The sequence below is a fragment of the Pogoniulus pusillus genome, chromosome 18 (genome assembly GCF_015220805.1).
Source record: "Pogoniulus pusillus isolate bPogPus1 chromosome 18, bPogPus1.pri, whole genome shotgun sequence".
Taxonomy (NCBI): domain Eukaryota; kingdom Metazoa; phylum Chordata; class Aves; order Piciformes; family Lybiidae; genus Pogoniulus; species Pogoniulus pusillus.
In genome coordinates this window covers 15,563,198-15,584,461 of record NC_087281.1, presented here as the reverse complement: position 1 = coordinate 15,584,461, position 21,264 = coordinate 15,563,198, and the positions used below count along the sequence as shown (strand labels likewise).

The following is a 21,264-nucleotide window of genomic DNA, read 5'->3' as shown; positions in this document are numbered from 1 at the left end:
ATAAACTTATTATTGAGGTAGAAGTTTCAATTAGCATTAAAACACATAGAATAAATGCAATTTTAGCAGGCTAGCAGGGCAGTGACCTTCAAAGCTTGCAAACATCCTTCACAGTGTGGCTATGAAATGAGCAATTGAAGTAGCAGAAATATAATTCTTAAAATGTCAGAAAAAATAATGTGTGTGTATATATAAATATACATAAAACCTACAGTAGTGAGTTGTACAACACTTCTTTCATCAGTTTCTCAAACAAAAACTCTTCCTTTGCAACAAAAGGCAGGGGCAGAATTCTTTGTGACATCAGAGATATTAGTATCCAAGTAAAAAGTACATGATTAATTCCCATAAGTATTAACTTTGAGCAATGACCTAAATATAGGTAATTAATAGTAGCTGGGTTCAGTTAGGCATTGCTTTTATACATGTTTATAGCAAAAAAAGGATATATATATATATATAAATACATCTGTATTCTTCCTTAAGTCTGTAAGGAAGATCAAAGCTATATAGTAACAAACATTACAAGGACACTTAAATGATTTATTGTTTGCACAATATTTAAATATAAGGAACACAAATCACAACCACAGTTTTTTTGTTGGTGGTTGGGGGGGCAATTTCTTTTTTTGTTTCTGATTGGTTTGGGTTTGGGTTGGTTGTTTTTGTTTTCTTTACAACCCCTGTAATACTACAGCAAGTATATATTAATATGAAGTGATTTAAAGTACTGCTATAAGGGCTGCTGTTAGTTATCTCCACTTGCTGTTAGTTATCTCCACTTGCTGTTAGTTATCTCCACTTGCTGTTAGTTATCTCCACTTGCTGTTAGTTATCTCCACTTGCTGTTAGTTATCTCCACTTGCTGTTAGTTATCTCCACTTGCTGTTAGTTATCTCCACTTGCTGTTAGTTATCTCCACCTGCTGTTATCTCAACTGTACTCAATACCAAAGAGTAAGCAAGCTCCAAATTTCAGTTGAAAGAACTTGGGTTAGCTTAAAGAAGGAGAAGAGGAGGCACCCAGGTGACCTTCTTGTGGCTTCCCAGTATCTGAAGGGGGCCTACAAAAAAGCTGGGGAAGGACTTTTTAGGCTATCAGAGAGTGACAGGACTAGGGGGAATGGAGCAAAGCTGGAGGTGGGAAGGTTCAGATTGGATGTGAGGAGGAAGCTGTTCATCATTAAAGTGGTGAGAACCTGAAATGAGTTGCCCAGGGAGGTGGTTGAGGCCCCATGCCTGGAGGTGTTTAAGGCCAGGCTGGATGAGGCTGTGGCCAACCTGATCTAGGGTAGGGTGTCCCTGGCCATGGCAGGGGAGTTGCAACTAGATGCTCCCTGTGGTTCCTTCCAACCCTGACTGGTTCTATGAATTTCATCCTATCTATTAAATTGTTGGCAGCAATATGAAAATACATTCAGTGTCAGGAAGCTGTTAAAGCCAAAGGGGAAAAAACCAAACCAGTTATTATTCTTACAGCTATTTTCCAAGAAATTGTTGATGTTCCAGCTTTAGCACTATATTTTTAAACCTGCAGCAGTCAGGGGGGTGGGATCCACGAGTAAAGAAGACAAATACTGTTTACAAGTCTTCAAGGAGAACATGTAACTGACATCAAAAGCAACTTCCCAGACTCGGTTGAAATGTATCAATTTGTAATCTACACATTTACAGGGGCTGCTCTGCTCTGAAAGCTGTTTCCCAATCTGTGCCAAAACATGGGAGGCTGTGTAGAATAGACCTCCAGGCTCTGTTTCTCCATAATTGATTTAGTTATTAGTTATGCAGGGAGAGAAGAGATCCCTGAGGCATGGTAAAAGAGTATTCAGATACTAAAAGCAGCCCTTAGTGAATTAATATCATCCTACCAACTCTTTCTACTCATTATTCCTTCAAATCTTGTTTTCTTGGACACCAGCTGTCACAGAGAAAGTCTCCTGCCTTTTCTTCTCCTGCCTCCTTGGCTGGCTGAAGTTGGATCAGCATGGTCTGGAGCATCTCCTTCACTCCCTGGATCTCCCTCTGCAGACACTGTGCAAGCTTTATTAAGGAATAAATCTGTAGGTGATTGTCAGCCCCTTTCTTCTTTCCAACTTATTAAATAAACTCTTCTTCTGCTGCTCACAACAGATGGCCATGGCTACCTAACTGTAGCTTCAACTTCTTCCAAATTGCTGGGATTAAACAGGAATACATTTCTCACACTTGCTTTCAAAAAACCCATTCCCTGCAAACTGAAGCTCTCAAGAAGCTCTCAAGTAGCATTATTTAGCAGTTTAAAAAGGAGAGGGAAGGTGGGGTACTGTTCTCACAGGAAGAAAGGAGATGAAGAAATTATACCAGTGGCAGCAATAGCTTCAAGTTCCCTGCAGGACTAAGGGTGGATCTTCAAATCAGAGGCACAGACCTGGATGGGTCACACTCCAGGTGAAGGCAACAGGGAGAGCAGGAGCAGTCTGAGTCATAAACCAGATGACCACACTTGTGTGGCATTAGCAAGCTCGGCAAGGTGTGCTATGCAAGGCAAGCTGGGAGTCCAGGTAAGCAGCAAAGGTATCTTACAGCAGATAAAGTGTTGCCACTCCACTTACCTCCAGACGGCTTTAATCTTTGCTGAATGATCACTGTAATGGCAGCACAGAAATCACAGCTACAAAGCTATATGAGGCTCTACAGTGAATGTTCTGAACAAGTTGAAATGCAAAGAGATTAGCAGTAGCAAGGTTGTGCTGTTGTACATCAAAAGGAAAAAGCATCTGAAAATTCCTTAGAAATACTTCATTTGGTTTGAGATGTCCACATTTTATTGGCCATTGTTTAGTTCAGGCTTTCTGCAAGGCAGCACTCAGAAATAAAATTATGGGTAATGGCTCAGCCTCTCAACAGATCTTCCACTTTCCTTTTTTCCTAGCTCCACAATGACAGAGAAAAGGTGTGTGGTGATGACAAGGACATGAGGGCTGCAGCAGTGACCAGACTGGCAGATGAAGGTATGACATGCACATAGATAGTGGCAGCTGCTGAGACATGTGTGTTTTTAGGCAGGTGGGCTTCCTAGGCACTACACCTTTTTGTTCTGATGGCTGATCTCTCCTGGGGATAAGCAGAGTTTGTACTATCAATACCTCAGCTTTTCTCAAGACAATCTTTGTACTCTACCTTTGTACTCCTCAGAGATACACTTGCAGAAATTCTGTGGGCCAAGGCTTGAGAGGGTAAAAAGGAGCCCAAGATAGTTGGTCAATTTTTAAATGCCACTTCCTTCAAGCCCAAGATAGGTGTGTTCCACTGAGTAAAAAGTCAGGTAGACATGCTAACAGTCCTGCAGGGACGAGCAAGGAGCTTCTGAAGACAATCTCATGGAAGAAAGAAGCTCACAATTCATGTAGGAAGTGGCTTGTCTCTTGGGAGAGCTATAGAGAAGTTCTTAGGGCATGTAGGAGGGCAACAAGGAAAGCCAAAGCCCTCTTGGAACTAAAACTGGCAAAGGAAGTTAAACAGATCAAGAAGGGCTTCTTCAAATATATCACTAAATTCTATGGTCCTGCTCTGGCATGGGGATTGGACTCAGTGATCTGTGGAGGTCCCTCCCCTAACATCCTCTAATCCTGTGACCTTAAGCCAATGAGACCATCCAGTGCAAGGACTAAGTGTAGTTCAGTGAGACAACCAACCTGATCCAGCGCAGGGTGTCCCTGCCCAGGGCAGGGAGGTTGGAACTAGATGATCTTTGTGGTTCCTTCCAACCCTGACTGATTCTATAATTCTATGAACCTTCACTTCTGTAGCTTAGACTATGTGGAGAGCAAAGCAAGCATGAGAAAAGTTAGAGCCTGCTGAAGCCCTAAAGCAAGGACCAAGTCTATGCCAACAACCCTAGGGCCCACCCACACTGAGGCTTCCTATACAGGTACAGCTGAAAGGCAAGGACCCTAATAGGCTAACCCAAGTGGGTCAAAGGAGAAAGAAGTAAGTTAATTTCTAGCATTAAGTCATCAAATGATCTCTGAGAGAGCCAGAAACTCACTTCAGGGGAAATGAGAGAGGCTGACACTGGAACAACTCAATTTAAAAACTACAGCACACAGGAAGGATAATGCACAAGGACAGGCTTTAGCCTTTACAGAGCTCATCCATTATGAAATGTTGTTTTACTCGACCCTGATGTCAATGAAATGTCAGGAAAAACAAAAAGACAGCCCCAGGTTATGTGACTGTAAAAAGTGAGCTGCTACTTTTGAAAAATGTCAGTGAGGGAGGACCATGGGAAAGCTACACAAATCACCACTCTTTAAAGCACACTTATGCCTTTGAAAAGCTTTTTGGCAGCTTTTGATTCTACCAGTTCCTCAAAAGTTCACCTTTGTGTATTTACATACACTCACCACGGTGTTAAAATGCTTACCAGGCATATCCATGCATACTTCTGATTTCTGGACAGTTCTATTAATCATAGAATCATAGAATCAACCAGGTTGGAAGAGACCTCTAAGATCATCCAGTCCAACCTAGCACCCAGCCCTATCCAGTCAACTTGATCATGGCACTAAGTCAAGCTTTGTTTGCCTCCTGGGATGGCAACTCCACCACCTCCCTGGGTAGCCCATTCCAATGCCAATCACTCTCTCTGCCAACAACTTCCTCCTAACATTCAGCCTAGACCTCCCCCAGCACAACTTACAACTGTGTCCCCTTGTTCTGTAGCCGGTTGCCTGGCAGAAGAGACCAATCCCCACCTGGCTACAGCCTCCCTTCAGGTAGTTGTAGACAGCAATGAGGTCAGCCCTGAGCCTCCTCTTCTCCAGGCTGCACACCCCCAGCTCCTTCAGCCTCTCCTCACAGGGATGTGTTCCAGACCCCTCACCAGCTTTGTCACCCTTCTCTGGACACCTTCCAGTATCTCAACATCTCTCTTGAATCGAGGGGCCCAGAACTGGACACAGCACTCAAGGTGTGGCCTGACCAGTGTTGAGTACAGGGGAAGAATAACCTCCCTTGTCCTACTGGCCACACTCTTCCTGATACAGGTCAGGATGCAATTAGCTCTCTTGGCCACCTGGGCACACTGCTGGTTCATCTTCAGCTACTATTTACCAGTACTCCCAGATCTCTTTTCTCCTGTCTGCTCTCCAGTCACTCTGTCCCCAGCCTGTAGCGCTGCTTGGGGTTGCTGTGGCCAAAGTGCAGAACCCTGCACTTGGCCTTGTTCAATCTCAAATGTTAAATCTCAAATGGATTCTCTCTCTGATTACAAGTAATGGCAGTAGACAGAAAACTTTGCCTTTCCTACAGTCTCCAAGTACTGCACAAGGACAAATTAAGTATGCTTTGCATCTTCTCTAAAGTAAGAAACGTTATTATCCTCTTATAAATGATCTGGATTGTCCACTCCTCTGCAATTTAATCATGAGGCTCTGCTGAAAATGTAATTGGTAAAACAGAAATTCTTCAGTTTATGAACACCATGAAGCCTCTGAAATTTAATTACTTCTGAGGCACAGTCTCTGACTACATGCTGCTATTTGTAATATCCCAAGCAATTACAAAACTCTTCTCAGGTGAAGAGAATAACCAACACTGAAGAAAAACCTTTGAGCATGAGGACAGAGTCTGTGATTTACAAGGAGGTGAAAACTAGATTAATTACTGTAGACTTACTTCATTAAACTTACTTTCATTTCTTTCTCCAATACTGTAAAATTCATCACAGAATCAGCCAGGTTGGAAAAGACCTTCAAGACCATGGAATCCAACCAATCTCCTAACACCTTCTAATTAACTAAACCATGGCGTTAAGTGTCTCATCCAGCCTCCTTTTAAACACCTCCAGGGATGGTGACTCCACCACCTCCCCAGGCAGCCCGTTCCAATGGGCAATCACTCTTTCTGTGAAGAACTTCCTCCTAACATCCAGACTAAACCCGCCCTGATGCAGCTTGAGACTGTGTCCCCTTGTTCTATCACTGGTTGCCTGGAGAACAGATCAACCCCCACCTGGCTACAACCTCCCTTCAGGTAGTTGTAGACATCAACGAGGATAGCAGAAAAAATCTGAAAGAGTTGTTTGGGTTGTTTTACCTCCTTAACTGTTCTAATTGTTTCTAATAGTTATTACAGCGTCTTCTTCCTCCAAGAAGCTCAGCTAGATGTCCCACTACATAGCTGCATGTGTCTCCTAATCCCAGGAACCACTACACACAGAGCAACCAGCCACTTCAAAAGTAGCTCTGCAGAAACTTTTGATGTCATGGTGAACAGAGAACTGAATTTGAGCCAGCATTGTGTCTTGTGGCAGAGGTGGCCAACAGAGTAAGGAAACTATTGTCAGCAGGTGGAGGGACCTCATCTTTCTGCTCTACTCTGCCCTGGTGAGGGCCCTTCTGGAGTGCAGGGTCCACTTTTGGGCTTCACAGTATGTCAAAGATGAGGACTTACTATGGTGAGGCCAGCACAGGGCTGGTTTAGTGGACTGGAGCATCTGCCATCTACACAGATGTTGAGAGAGCTGGGACTGTTTAAGCTGGAGAAGAGAAGGCTCAGGGAGATCTTACCCTATAAATTTCTGAAGGGTGGGGATGAAGAAGAAGGAGCCAGACTCTTCTTGCTAGCATCCACTGACAGAACAAGAAGCAACAGGCAACAATTCTAAACCAGGAAACTGAATCTGAATAGAAGAAAATTATTTGTTTTTACTGTGACAGGTAGCAAACTGCGGAACGTGTTGCACAGAGAGCTTGTGTAGTCTCCATCCTCAGAGACACTAAAAACCTGACTGGATATGATCTTGGGCAACCTGCTCTAGATGACCCTACTTGAGCACGAGTCAGGCCAGATGATCTCAAGAGGTCACTTCCAATTAAACGATGTTGAGATTGTGCAGTCTATGTGCCAAAGGATGAGGGAAGAGGAAAGACGAGTCAACATTTATTTGGAATGACCTGAGCTTTGACCTTTAAGTTCATGCTTGGGAGTGAAGAAAAGACACTGAGCAAGTCCCTGCTTCTCTTACATGAGGCCTCTGTGATGTCTCTCAACAAAGAGAGCAAAATGTCCATCATTTCTCCTTACAAAATACAAGAGGCATTTATAGGACTGAAATCAGATTAGAAAGTTTCCATTTCCCCCCTCCATTACTGTCTCACTCCTTTGCACCCATGGATCTGTTTCTACAAACCAGCAGAATACTCCTCCCACATCAAACCCAAAATACTCCTCAGTGTTTTAAGAAATGGATCACTTCAGTGGTCTGGATATCAGCTGTCTCCAAATCAGCAGAAAACAGAAGAAGCTGCAGCACAGGGGGGGAAATATACTGATCCACCTCCAATGCAGCATGAACAGTAGAGGTAAAACCACAATGTGATGCATACTGGAAGGACTCACTCTCCTGCCATTGAAGAGGGCAGCATTGCTGCTCACTCCTGTGGGTTCTCCAAATGTCTTGCAGTTCAACTAGGGGGACATTCCTCAGTAAGGCACAGTCAGGGCTAAATTCTCTGCTTGTGATTCTGTCCAAAATCTACACTGGCATAAAGCCAAGACTTACACGAGAGCCTACTGTATGATACAGGTGAAGGGTTAGCAAACTGACCTGCAGTGACTAATGAATGGTTAGGAACAAAATTCTGTTTTCAAAACAACTGCTTAAAACACCCATTTTAGGGCAAGGAATAGAAATGGCTTCTATAATAACAGTCCAGCCAGTGCTCCTAATAAAAGCATTTTCACTAAGAGGGACCATTACATGCATTTCAGATTGTCTATCAAAATGTAACTGCTAATTAAGAACAAAAATGACTGTGAAATTGCAATATAGACTCCATCTCATTTTCCTTGGAATCCCAGGCCTTTGCTGTCAGGAAAGTAACACCTCTCATTAGTTCTGTAGACACCAGGAGGAGTCACCTCTCATCCTTTGGTTTTTCCAGTTAATGATGTCGACTGATTTCATACACTTGCCAACGATTAAGCATAACTGAACATTTTGCAAGCTTATTTGGTTCTACTCCATACCATTTAGCAAACAGAGTGCTACCAAGGAGCTTTTCCTCCCTCTCTGTTCTTTCATGCTTTTAATACAACAGCACAGTTTAACGTTTGTTGGGAAAAGCTGCAGTAATAAACAAGAATCTCAAGCAGGACTGTGCCTATAGTCAGGAGCAAGGATTATCACTGATTTCTCCTTTGTTCAGGTTGTGGTGGCAATTATGACAAGCAGCAGGTTTGATTTAAGTGTACTCTGCCAGTGAAAAGCAGAATCAAAAACAATGACATCTGGGATTTTTCCTTCTAATGCAAACTTAATTATTAATCAAAGCTATGACACACTAAATATTAGCAAATGACTCGAGGGCATCAGGAATTTATTTTCATCAGTGGAGTCTTCAATAATCAGACAGGACCAATCTACATCTATGCAGCTCCCACTCAGATTTTTAACCTGGGACAATTTGTAACGTTCATATGTAAGGGGTGTGGATGGGCTCATGAGGGGAAGGGCAAAAATAACCAGCAAACAAGAATCTGATGACAATTATCCTGCTTTTGTTAACCACATAAAGTTCAATAAGGACAAGTGCAGGGCCCTGCATCTGGGAAGGGGTGGGGGGGGGGATAACAACAGGCACCAGTACAGGCTGGGGGGTGCCTTGCTGGAAAGCAGCTCCGTGGAGAAATATCACGGAGGTGGACATCAAGTTCTGCATGGGCCAGCAATGTGCCCTTGTAGCCAAGAGAGCCAGTGGCATCCTGGGGTACATCAGGAAAAGTGTGTCCAGCAGGTCTAGGGAGGTTCTTCTACCCCCCTACTCTGACCTGGGGAGACCACACTTGGAATATCATGTCCAATTTTTGGGCTCCCCAGTTCAGGAGAGAGAGAGGCCTGCTGGAAAGAGCCCAGCAGATAGCCACAAGGATGACTGGGGGACTTGAGCATCTAACCCTATGGAGAGAGACTGAGAAACCTGGGGCTGTTTAGTCTGGAGAAGACTGAGAGGAGATCTCATCAATATGTACAGATATCTTAGACATGGGTGTCAAGTGGATGGGGCCAATCTCTTTTCAGTGGTCCACAGCAACAAGACAAGGAGCAACAGGTACAAACTTGAACATAGAAGGTTTCACTTCAACATGAGGAAAAACTTCTTTACAATGACAGTGACAGAGCACTGGAACAGGCTGCGCAGGGAGGTTGTGGAGTCTCCTTCTCTGCAGACTTTCAAGACTCATCTGTACAAATTCTTGTGTGAACTACCCTATGTGGTCCTGCTTTGGCAGGGGGGTTGCACTCAATGATCTCTGTAGGTCCCTTCCAACCTCTAATGTTCTGTGATTCATTCCAATTTCAGGTCTTTTAAGTTCCTGCTCTCAGAGTTCTACAGATTTTCAATGCTGAATGTATAATTATCCAGTATTTGACATAAGAAATTGTCTTAGTTAAAAACAAATGAACTTTCATATAAACAATGAAATCATAGAACTAACCAGGTTGAAAGAGATCTCCAAGATTATCCAGTCCAACCTAGCACCCAGCCCTATCCAGTCAACTAGACCATGGCACTAAGTGCCTCAGTCAGGCTTTGCTTGAACACCTCCAGGGATGGCGACTCCATCACCTCCCTGGGCAGCCCATTCCAATGCCAATCACTCTCTCTAGCAACAACTTCCTCCTAACATCCAGCCTAAACCTCCCCTGGCACAACTTGAGACTGTGTCCCCTTGTTCTGTTGCTGGCTGCCTGGCAGAAAAGACCAACCCCCACCTGGCTACAGCCTCCCTTCAGGTAGTTGTAGACAGCAATGAGGTCTGGATACGTTAGCCATAAATTCCTCTGTTGAGGCTATCAACACCAATCTCAGTGCTAGTAACTGCAATATGGATGAGTTGCCAACGAGTAAAATTTAGTTCACAGGCAGTGAGCAGCTTTTATTTAAACCCCCAACCTATCAGTTTGCAGCACTGCAGCAGATTTTTTTTTTCATTCCTTTTAGAAGTACATCACAGCGATTACAGGTACCAGATGGTAACATTTTACACACATTGATCTGGACTACCTCTGAAACAGCAATTGAATGTTAATGAGGGGTAGCTGAATGGATGAACTGCTTCTCTGTGTGTCCCTATGTTTGAAGCATAGATACTTATTTTGTGAATGGTGGTCTTGCTACGACCACGACATTGCACCACGTGCATTTCTGTAGTTGGAAACAGGAGCTGAATTTCACCAACAGAGGATGTCAGATCTACATCAGACACCTGTGGCTTTGAACAAGACAAATCTACAACTCAAACTTTCTGTGACTAGGTTTTGGGTTTGTGACTAACTTTTGCAGTTTCAACAGCTACAAAGAAATATGCATGCTCCATAGAAAATGCAAATGCTACTATTTTAGAATCATAGAATCAGTCAGGGTTGGAAGGCACCACAAAGATCATCTAGTTTCAAACCCCCTGCCATGCCCAGGGACACCCTACCCTAGATCAGGCTGGCCACAGCCCCATCCAGCCTTGCTCCTATAGGGATGGAGCCTCAACCACCTCCCTGGGCAACCCATTCCAGCCTCTCACCACTCTCATGCTGAACTTCCTCCTCAAGTCCAGTCTGAACATACTCATCTCCAGCTTTGCTCCACTCCCCCTAATCCTGTCACATCCTGAGAGCCTAAAAAGTCCCTCCCCAGCTTTTTTGTAGGCCCCCTTCAGATACTGAAAGGCCACAAGAAGGTCACCTCGAAGCCTCTTCTCCATCCTGAACAGCCCCAACTCTTACAGTCTGTCCTCATAGCAGAGCTGCTCCAGCCCTCTGATCATCCTCGTGGCCCTTCTCTGGACACACTCCAGCACATCCACGTCCTTCTTGTAATGGGGGCTCCAGAACTGGATGCCTATGTCAGGGGGGTTGGAACTAGATGATCCTTGTGGTCCCTTCCAACCCTGACTGATTCTATGAGTCTATCATTCTACATCATGTTGGGAAATGCAGGTATATGGATGCTTGTATCCAGGCAGTATTTGGTGCACTACTTATTTACATAAGTGAGCATTACAAACAAAAGGATTTTAACAGTAGAGCAAAGGCTTTTCAGTATCTCACCTCTATTTACAAAGAAATAACTTCTGTTTAAATCAATTAATGCTGGATTAGACCACAGTGAACGTGCACTGTAGGAAAACTGGATACAACAAAAACGCCCACCTCAGCAAGACAACTGATTCTTAACATACGAATCAGCAGTGTGCTCAGGTAGCCAAGAAGGCTGACAGCATCCTGGCCTGTGTTGGGAACAGTATGACAAGCGGGAAGTGATTGTTCCCCTGTACTCAGCACTGGTGAAGCCACACCTTGAGTACTGTCTTCAGTTTTGGGAGCTTAACTACAAGAAAGATGATGATGTGCTGGAGTGTATCCAAAGAAGAGCAACAAAGCTGGTGAAGAGTCTAGTGACCAGGGATTATGAGGCAGCTGGGGGGAACTGGGATTGTTTAGTCTGAAGAAAAAGAAGCTGAGGGGAGATGTTGTTGCTCTCTACAAGTACCTGAAAGGAGGCTGGAGAGAGGTGGGGGTCAATCCCTTCTCCCTAGTAATAACTGATAAGACAAGAAGAAATGGCCTCAAGTTGCACTGGAGGAAGCATCCATAACAAGGTTCTCTAATGCTGGAATAGGCTGCCCAGGGAAGTAGCTGCATCACCATCCCTGGAGGTGTTTGAAAGATGCATAGATATGGTGCTAAGGGACATGGTTTAGCACCAGACTTGTAGGAATAGATAATGCTCAGGCTTGATGACCTTAAAGGCCTTTTCCAATCAAAAGGAGTCTATGATTCTGTCTAGTCCATGTAATGAACCAGTGTTCCACATCCATCTGAGAGGCAATTTCACATACATACTTACGCAGGCTGATACAGAAAGGATATGAATAACTTCTTCATCAACTCTGCAGGCAGAAGTTTGCAACTGATCTTCCAGATGCACCAATTTCTCACTTATTGCTTCGCATTTTCCTCCCAACTCTGCAGAAAATAGGAAGAACTCCTACAAGAGGTTGAAAAAGAAAAGCAAACATGTTTGCTGCTAACTGCATTTTCTACATCAAATTTGCATCAAATTAAGTAGAAAATGAAATATTAGTATGGGGGTGTGATATTTTGCAGTGCCAAGATATTGCCTGAAAGCAAATTACCACTAGAGACAACAACAACAACAAAAAGTTAATATATAATAAATTAGTGATTTATAAGAAATGGAATGAGCTTGTGGTCTCAGTTTATTTCCCAGTAGAAAAAAAATCATCATCTCACTTTCAACAGAGGATTAAAAGACTGTGAAGACAGAACTGATCTCCCTTTTCCCTGGTGTCTCGACGCAGCAGGGCAGGGAAATCTCATGCTGACTACTTCACTCAGGTTCCTAAATTTCAAGTAGTTTATGTAAATATGGGTTACACTTATAGGTCATTTAAATATTTCAAGCAGCAACACTTTTGCTATCTTTCATAAACACAAAATACACTTACTTTTTTGGAGGAAAAATCTGGCTACAATACTTAGGGACTTAAGTCACCAGAGGAAACACATCAGAGTCTTAGAGATTGCAAGCTGAAGCAACTCACCAGTGCAAAGTAAAGGGTAGAATCACCTCCCTCAACCTGCTGGCCACACTTCTCCTGATGCAGCCCAGGATCTGCTTGGCCCTCCGGGCTGCAAGTGCACACTGCTGGCTCATGTTGAGCTTCTCATCCACCAGCACCCCCAAATCCCTCTCCTCAGGGCTGCTCTCCAGCCAGTCACTGCCCAGCCTGAATTTGTGCTTGGCATTGCCTCGACCCAGATGCAGGACCTTGCTCTTGGTCTTGTTGACCCTCCTGAGGTTGGCTTGTGCCCACCTCTCCAGCCTGTCCAGGTCCCTCTGGATGGATCCCTGCCCTCCAGGGTGTCTGCTGCACCACACAGCTTGGTGTCATCAGCAAACTTGCTGAGGCTGACACAAAAACTATTCTGAACAGCTCCCACCTGCAAAGTTCCACTTTACATTGATCAACAACATTGCTAAGAGGAGAGTGGACTCTAGCACAACATGTTAACAAAATACAACTCTACAAGCTTGTCAGGTGTGTCAGTGCTACAAACTACTGTCTTAAGAATTGTTAAGACTTCTTGGGTTATTTTTGCACTAACAGCATTTTCAGGAAGCAGCTATGAGAGACTAAAATGACAGGAAAGAGCTGAGATGCACTACTGATTTATAGATTTTTCTGCATACAAAAGATTAATCTGGTTGGGATTTTACTTTTTTCCTCTAAATCCTTAAGGAGGTGAAAATAGACCAAATGCAGGTGTGGTTTAGTGATTTTGAAGGTGAAATCTCTCTGCCTCTTCATGCGAAGTAGAAATTGTTTCCCTGAGATGTCAGTCTGATGCAAGAAACAGGAAGAACAGCCAGTGTTCCAGTTGATGCACATCTGGAGCACAGCATATTGAATTAAGAGCAGAGGGAATTACTTCCACTTTACTCTTCTGCATTTCATTTTACCCCTTTATAGGTTTTTTTTAGTTACTTATGAGCACCAGCTCCTCAACAGCATTACCCAAGGAAAACGCCTGATCAGCTTTCCAGTGCAAACACCCTCTTGTGCTCTCCTAGACCTAGTCTGGCAATTTTACATAGAAGAATCCATATTGTAGTAGCTTGGTTAATCTAAGCCTATTAGGGATTAGACTCACTATTAGAGTCTTTGGTGACTGTGCTGAAAATCAGGATTCCCACACATATCCTTAAAATTCATTCTTTATACAGAGGAACTTTTGTTAACAGTTGTTGCCTTACTCTCAATCAGCAATACCATAACCCAAACAAGAGAAAAGCTTTAGAAGATCTTCTGAAGGGCATCAAAGTCAGATTTCTTTCATTTGCACTAAATGCTGTTCCTCCTATAATCATAGAATCAACCAAGTTGGAAGAGACCTCCAACATCATCCAGTCCAATCTAGAACACAGCCCTAGCCAATCAACTAGACCATGGTACTAAGTGCCTCAGACAGGCTTTGCTTGAACACCTCCAGGGACAGCAACTCCACCATCTCCCTGGGCAGCCCATTCCAATGGCAAATCACTCTCTTTGCCAACAACTTCTTCCTAACATCCAGCCTAAACCTGCCCCAGCACAACTTGAGACTGTGTCCCCTTGTTCTGTTGCTGGCCACCTGGCAGAAGAGACCAACCCCCACCTGGCTACATCCTCCCTTCAGGTAGTTGTAGACAACATAATACCTTATTTGAATAGTTATCCCAAAATGTAGTTTTTATTTATTTGTTTAATGTTTGCTTGGCTGAAGACTTGTCACTTGTACTTGATAAGTGGCATGCATGCTGCTGTGGAAGGTGAACTGGGGGTTACTTATCCATGTAATTAATATGCTGTCTGAACACAATGCTTGGATACTAAATTTCCTTAACATGTAAATTGCGTCCCAAGGCATACAAATATAAAAATGGTCCAGAGTGAACAGTACAGCTCTTGGAAATATTGTAATTCCTCTTACAGAATCAGAGAATTTCTTAGATTGGAAAAGACCTTTGAGATCACCAAGTCCAATCATTAATTTCACACTGACAAGTCCTTGACTAAACCAAATCCCTCAGCACAACATCTAATCACTATGAATTGTTATGGTTGGAAAGGACCACCAGGAGCATCCATTCCAACCTTCATCTCAGCGTCCTTAATCACCAGACCATAGCCTCAAGCACCACATCCACTCTACATTTAAGCACCTCCAGGGATGGCGACGCCACCACCACCCTGGGCAGCCTATTCCAATGCCTAACCACCTGCTCAGTAAAGAACTTCCTCCCAACATCCAAACTAAACCCCTCTTGACACAACTTGAGGCCATTTCCTCTTGTCCTATCATTAGTAATTTGGGAGAAGAGACCAGCTCCAGCCTCATTAGAACCTCCTTTCAGCTAGCTGCAGAGCTCTTACATGCATATTACACAAGCTTTTAGAATCACAGAATCATTAGTCTGCATGTAGACAGCTTCTTGTAAGCAAGCAGATTTTTCTCATAGAAAATGCATCTCATGTAACTCAATTACCCTAAGCTTTCTTAAACATACAGGCTAGGATCTAACACCTTTTTCTTTATGAAAATAGTGTAAAATGACAAATATCCAGTATTGTTATTCAGATGAAATTTTTACTACCCTGTATTCTGCTGCAGTATGCTTTTGTACTTCACAAGTCAAGTCAAATATATTTGTAGTGCTACACAAAGAAACAAGTACAGCATCACGACTTCGTTCCATTCCCGAGAATCACTGCAGCACTGCAGCGAGGCTGGCTAAATATTATTGGTCCTAGTTTTCTCTATCTTATTCATCCTGTTGTCAGCATGTTTTGAAAGCACTACCACAGGAATTAACTGCAAACTCCCTGAAATACACACCGATTTTGCCACTATCTTCAACGGCTTAAAGAAAAAGCCCATCCCAGCTCTGCCTGCATTGCTTTTTTCATCCTGGCTTAGCACAGCCCACTCCCACAAGCCTCCTGTCACAAGCAGACAGGAAAGAGAGTAACACAAAATAACTCTGGGTTGAGATAAGGAATTTAATGGGCTGATCCAATGCACAATTACCTTTGCCTATATTCAGAAACATACAGCAAAAGCAGAAATAGCAGCAGAAACCATCGATAAAACAGTTCCCCCCACCCAAGCACCCAGCTCAGCAGAAAAGACCAACATGCCAAACCAGAAAATCTGAAGCAGCAACTGGAACAGGAAGCCTCTCATGTTACAATCTGAACTTCAAGCCCCATGATACTGTGCTCCAAAGAGCAGTTTTATTTTGAAGCCAGCATATGGCAGCGTGGTACTGAATCAGCAGATTCAACTCAACCCACAACACTTTGCAAAGTGTTCATGCAAATTGCTCTCTAGCAATTTTTACCCAAAGGTAATACTTTAACAAAACAATTGTCATTAGTTCTAAGTGAGACCCAGGAAAGCCTGGGGAATATCACCACTTTATCCTGCCTAGAAAACACTTACCTCAGATAAATGACCCTCTGCTCCAAATAAAATGTCTTCCGTAACCTGTTAGAGACAAATTATTAAGTACACAGTAGATACATGCTATATAAACAGTTAGATTTCAATGCAACTTAAACAACCATATAGCACATTAAAAGTTAAATAAGTTGAACAATTACATAATAACATAATTCTGCTTCACACACATGAAACATTCCAACTGAATTTATAATGGAGCAGTGGCAGCCACCCAATGCTTAAAGCTAAGTTCGAATACATTGTATTAAAGCCTGTCTTTGGCTTCCATGGTAAAGCCCACAAAGAGCACAGCTATCCAAACTGAAGGACTAAATATAGATTGAAACAAAGCTTTCTACCAAGCTCTTAAGGAGCTATATACATCATTGAAGTGTCTACAGAAATTTTTTTTTTGGCACAAACCCTGTAAATGATTTTGGGCAAGAGAAACAAAAGACCCAACTGATGTTCTGTACTGGTTAACACACATTAACTATAGAGAGTCCCTCTTTCAAAACTTGCTTCATCTGTGAAGTCTGTATGAAATTAGCCAATGTTTCATTGATTGGCTGAGAAGAAAAGGAATTTGATGACAATATTACTGGAAAATCACTAATATTTATTGCACATAATACTACTGGCAATCCTTAAATAAACTGAGACAGTGGCGTTGCTTTGGTAGGGCAATATTCAGTGTCACAGGTGTGTACATACGTAACAAAGTGCAAAATCATTACTCTGCCATATGGGTATTGTTATCTGGAAAGAGGCTGCTCAGGTTTCTTAATACTGATTTCTGTAGTACCAATTTCTGTAATACTAATGTTCTAGTCATATTTGTACTGCAAAATACACAATAAGCATTAAGCTAGCTGAGACACTATGATCCCTAGCTAAAGAGTTAGCTTTTTTACCAGTAGACACTACCCAGAAGCATCACATGTAGCTAAGAGGCATCTTACTGTACAACAGCATGTGTGACTGTATAGCAATGATCTGATCATTATGTACAAACCAGTTGCCAGTCACCAAAGATATCCTTTCCAGCTTGAATCAATACAAAATACAGCCAGACACTGGTTTTCACTGATGCTTAATGCTGACATTTAAAATAAAGATGGAGTTTAAAGTTTCTAAACTATTTTTGAAGCTCCACTAATACAATGTTTAATTAAAACTCATATGCATATACAGTTTATTTAGCTTTCTAATGGTTTTGTCCTTCTCACACTGCACATTGGTCTTCTGGACCACAGGCTATCTCAATACACAGTAATGAGTTACAGCCTGCTGCCAGAGGGGTTTTTGGTGCTTGCTGAAACATGTTGTATCCTGTAATTACTATTTTTTTAATCACAGGCACTACATAAAATATTGGCTTTTTAAATGATAATTCACTTAGTATGACTTGGAACATTCAGTATCTTTTATAAAAGTGAATCAAATGAAGGTTTTGCAATTAGAGAACATATTCCCAACACCAGAGTGATCAACAAAAGACCCCAAAAGATCATCCCAGATGGTAAAACTGAAGTATGCAGAGGTAAGGAAAAGACAGCAGCCCTTTATGCTTACTCCTGATTTCCATTTCTTTTATGGTGAAAGAGTGTGAAATAATCTACAAAGAACTCTGATGGGATAACTACCAAAAATGCTGACTTACAAAAGGTAACACTACTCAATTTTGGGTTTTACCTTGTAACTTTAATCACCTCAATTTTCTTGAAATCTAGTAGGTGTTTCTTCCCTTCATAGAGATTAAGAGGAAGCACTGCACAGCATGCCAGATAGCAGAAGAAGAAAAAAGGATAGGTCAGGAACTCAAGCCTGCAGGTGCACACATACTCATATTCATCAAGACACTTGGCGCTAGGCAGGTCCCAGCACACACACATCTCTCTCTTTATTAGATGTCATCAGTGGTTCTGGTGTTATGAAAAGGTTTTACTTACACAGACATTACCAACAAGCAAAAAAAAAAGAAAAAGGAAGACATCATAAGGAGTGGAATAAGCAGGAGTTAATGTTTAAAAAGAAATCATAGAATCAACCAGGTTGGAAGAGACCTCCAAGATCATCCAGTCCAACCTAGCACCCAGCCCTAGACAATCAACTTGACCATGACATTAAGTGCCTCATCCAGGCTTTTCTTGAACACCTCCAGGGATGGCAACTCCACCACCTGCCTGGGCAGCCCATTCCAATGCCAATCACTCTCTCTGGCAAGAACTTCCTCCTAACATCCAGCCTAAATCTGCCCTGGCACAATTTCAGACTGTGTCCCCTTGTTCTGTTGCTGTATTTCAGAAATCACCTAGATACCTAACTATATAATAATGGTCATAGCAATTTCCACCTCACCTGTCATTTGGGCATAAAAAATTGGCAGTCACTATAAAAATATGGAACATTTCTGGGATGAAAACAAGAACTAGTTTTTAATTCCTCAGAGACTTGGTAAAAATTTAAGCCAAATTAGTCACAAAAACTGAAACTATAACTGCAATGACAGGGTGCTCAAATTTCATCAAAATAGCTCCCAGATGGAAAGTACATGCTGATATGAAAATTCAAGAATCTATATCAAATGCACTAGACAAGAAGCTGACTTTCACATGACTGAGGTTATTGTTTATAGCTTTGCTTCAGCATTTTTTAAAGTTACCATTGTGTAATGATTTATCAGTAGGTGTGAGGAGCACACCTTGATTTTTAAGTAACTCTGAGTACACACAGGATGATGTTTGCTGGCCCCATAATGTTTAGTTTTGACCAAAAAAATAGTAGTGATGTGTGGTGGTAGGCTTGATGGGGCAAACGTGGGCTTATCCATGGTGGCTTGCCCAGACATGTTCCCATCTTCCCCTGCTCCTCCTGTGCTGGAGAATGCAACTGTGGGAGGGGAGGGCAAAAGCCCTGGCTTCATCTAATATGGTGAGGCCTGGCAAAGTGCCACTCCAATTGGCTAATCTATGTCCAATACCCCACTAGTTGCAGGCTGGATATTGATAAAAGGGATAAGCAGGTAGCACAGGGGTTGCTGCTGCTGCTGCCTCATTTTGCATCCTGAATTTGCCTGGAGAGCTTACCAGGAACAGGCTCTAAATGCCTGCATGCGCTTGACTTGTATAGACTCCAGCATGACATTGTGCTGAGACTGCACATCACACTGCATCCTGCCTGCACCTGAAAGTCTCCTGCTAAGACTAAAAGTCCTGGGGATACACAGATCATCCAGAGGAGCCAGGAGACAAGGTCAGAGATTGTCTGCCTCCTTTCCCCAGAAGCCTGGGAAGAATCAAGTCTCAGCAGCCAACAAGACAGAGTTCCCCATGCTCTGGGTACTGTCCGATTTATACTTTGTGAGTAAATACTTAAAAGCCTCTTCCAGTATAATATTTGTGTTTGCCACTTAAAGAAATAAGTGCTAGAGTTTTGCCTGTGCCTTGTGTGTATAAATTTCCAAACTGTGCATTTTTTTACCCTGTAAATAAGTTTCTGGTGAGTTTTAATGTTAATAAACAGTTTCCATAGTTATTAACAATCATCACCTGATATTAACATTAATACAGGTTATTAATTTTGTACAGTCCTTCACATGATGTTTCAATAAGGTGAACTGCCAAAGCATATGATTGTCTCCCCTGGTTATCTGTCCACATTACAAAAGAAAATCTGATTTACTGGATTATTGTGGGATGCCAGAGTCTACCACATAAGCTGGAAAAAAAATAACTTGTACTGTCTTAGAAAACACAGTTGTGAAGACTATAAAGTACCTGTTGACAGTTAATAAACCTGTGCTCGCATACAACAGTAAAATACTGTGCTAGTTTGAGCCATGTTTTGGTGAGAAGAACTAGGCTGTGAAAATAAAACAATGATGATGTCTACTTCACTCATAGGCTTGCTGAGATGTATAAGAATAAGAACAAAAACATAGATGCTCTCTATGTGGGCTTTGGGCTGAACTTCTCTCTCTCTCTCTCTAACCTAACCTGCCATCTGTGTGACTAATCCATTTTGCTTCCTAACCCCCCTGGCTGACCCTCCAAACTTCATTTATATCATTGTGCCATAAAGTAAATCAATCACCTGGGAATCATAGATCATAAAATCATAGAATCAACCAGGTTGGAAAAGACTTCCAAGATCATCCAGTCCAACCTAGCACCCAGCCCTAGCCAATCAACTAGACCATGGCACTAAGTGCCTCAGCCAGGCTTTTCTTGAACACCTCCAGTGACGGCTCCCCAGTTTAAGAGGGACAGGAATCTGCTGGAGGGGGTCCAGTGGAGGGCTACAAGGATGATTAGGGGACAGGAGGGCATGGCTTATGAGGAGAGGCTGAGGGACCTGGGGCTTTTTAGTCTGGAGAAAAGAAGACTTAGAGGGGACTTGATAATTATTTATAAATATCCGAAGGCTGGCCAGGAGAGAGGGGACAGGCTCTGCTTGCTCACTTGCTCCCTGGGATAGGACAAGGAGCAACTGGTGTAAGTTCCAGCACAAGAGGTTCCACCTCAACACAAGGGGGAACTTCTTCACTGTAAAGGTCACAGAACACTGGAATAGGCTCCCCAGGAAGGTCATGGAGTCTCCTTCTCTGGAGACTTTGAAGGCCTGTCTGGATGTCTTCCTCTGTGATCTGTGTTAGATAGCATTGTCCTGCTCCAGCAGGATGGTTGGACTTGATCTCTTTGGGTCCCTTCCAACCCCTAATATCCTATGATCCCATGACCACCTCCCTGGGCAGACCATTCCAATGGCAAATCACTCTCTCTGGCAACAACTTCCTCCTAACAGCCAGCCTAGATCACCCCTGGCACAATTTGAGACTGTGTCCCCTTGTTCTGTTGCTGGCTGCCTGGGAGAAGAGACCAACTCCCACCTGGCTACAACCTCCCTTTCTTGTTTGTTTGTTCATCAGTGATACTTGTGAATGCAGAGGGTAATACCATATGTGCATATACGCCTTGGAAGGCACATTTCATTGCTCCTACCTATCAGCTTCTGAATAGATTTTGGCATGTTCTTAAAATGGGTTTTGTTCAAGATACCAGGATTGGTAAGATCCTGGTCAAAGGCATTTATAACACAAAGTTTGAGCACCTAGATGAGCTGAAATCAGAAAGATAATGTTCCTAGATTCCCTTTATAGTTGATAAAGACAGAGAGGAAATTATCAAAAAGCTGCAAATATGCTTTCCTCTT

The 21,264-nt window shown here is 42.7% G+C and overlaps 1 protein-coding gene and 1 long non-coding RNA gene across 5 annotated transcripts in view; one reads left to right on the top strand and one right to left on the bottom strand.

Moving 5' to 3' along the window:
• The first annotated feature begins 2,909 nt into the window (after nt 1-2,909).
• Nucleotides 2,910-8,344, top strand: LOC135183491 (uncharacterized). Its single transcript, XR_010305580.1, has 2 exons — nt 2,910-2,989; nt 6,701-8,344. It is a non-coding gene; the product is annotated as an uncharacterized LOC135183491 (long non-coding RNA).
• Nucleotides 8,345-10,778: 2,434 nt separating this feature from the next.
• The window catches only part of DISC1 (DISC1 scaffold protein), a 189,889-nt gene continuing 179,403 nt past the window's right edge, over nt 10,779-21,264 (bottom strand). For 3 of the 4 annotated variants that reach the window (XM_064158528.1, XM_064158529.1, XM_064158530.1), the window contains 2 exons: nt 16,051-16,095; nt 10,779-12,031 (listed from right to left, as the gene is read on the bottom strand). In XM_064158528.1, the coding sequence (XP_064014598.1) occupies nt 11,804-12,031; nt 16,051-16,095 (273 nt within the window). In that variant the 3' untranslated portion in view covers nt 10,779-11,803. Of the gene's footprint in view, nt 12,032-16,050; nt 16,096-17,745; nt 17,822-21,264 lie in introns of those variants that run through there. The other variant, XM_064158531.1, reaches the window with a different exon arrangement.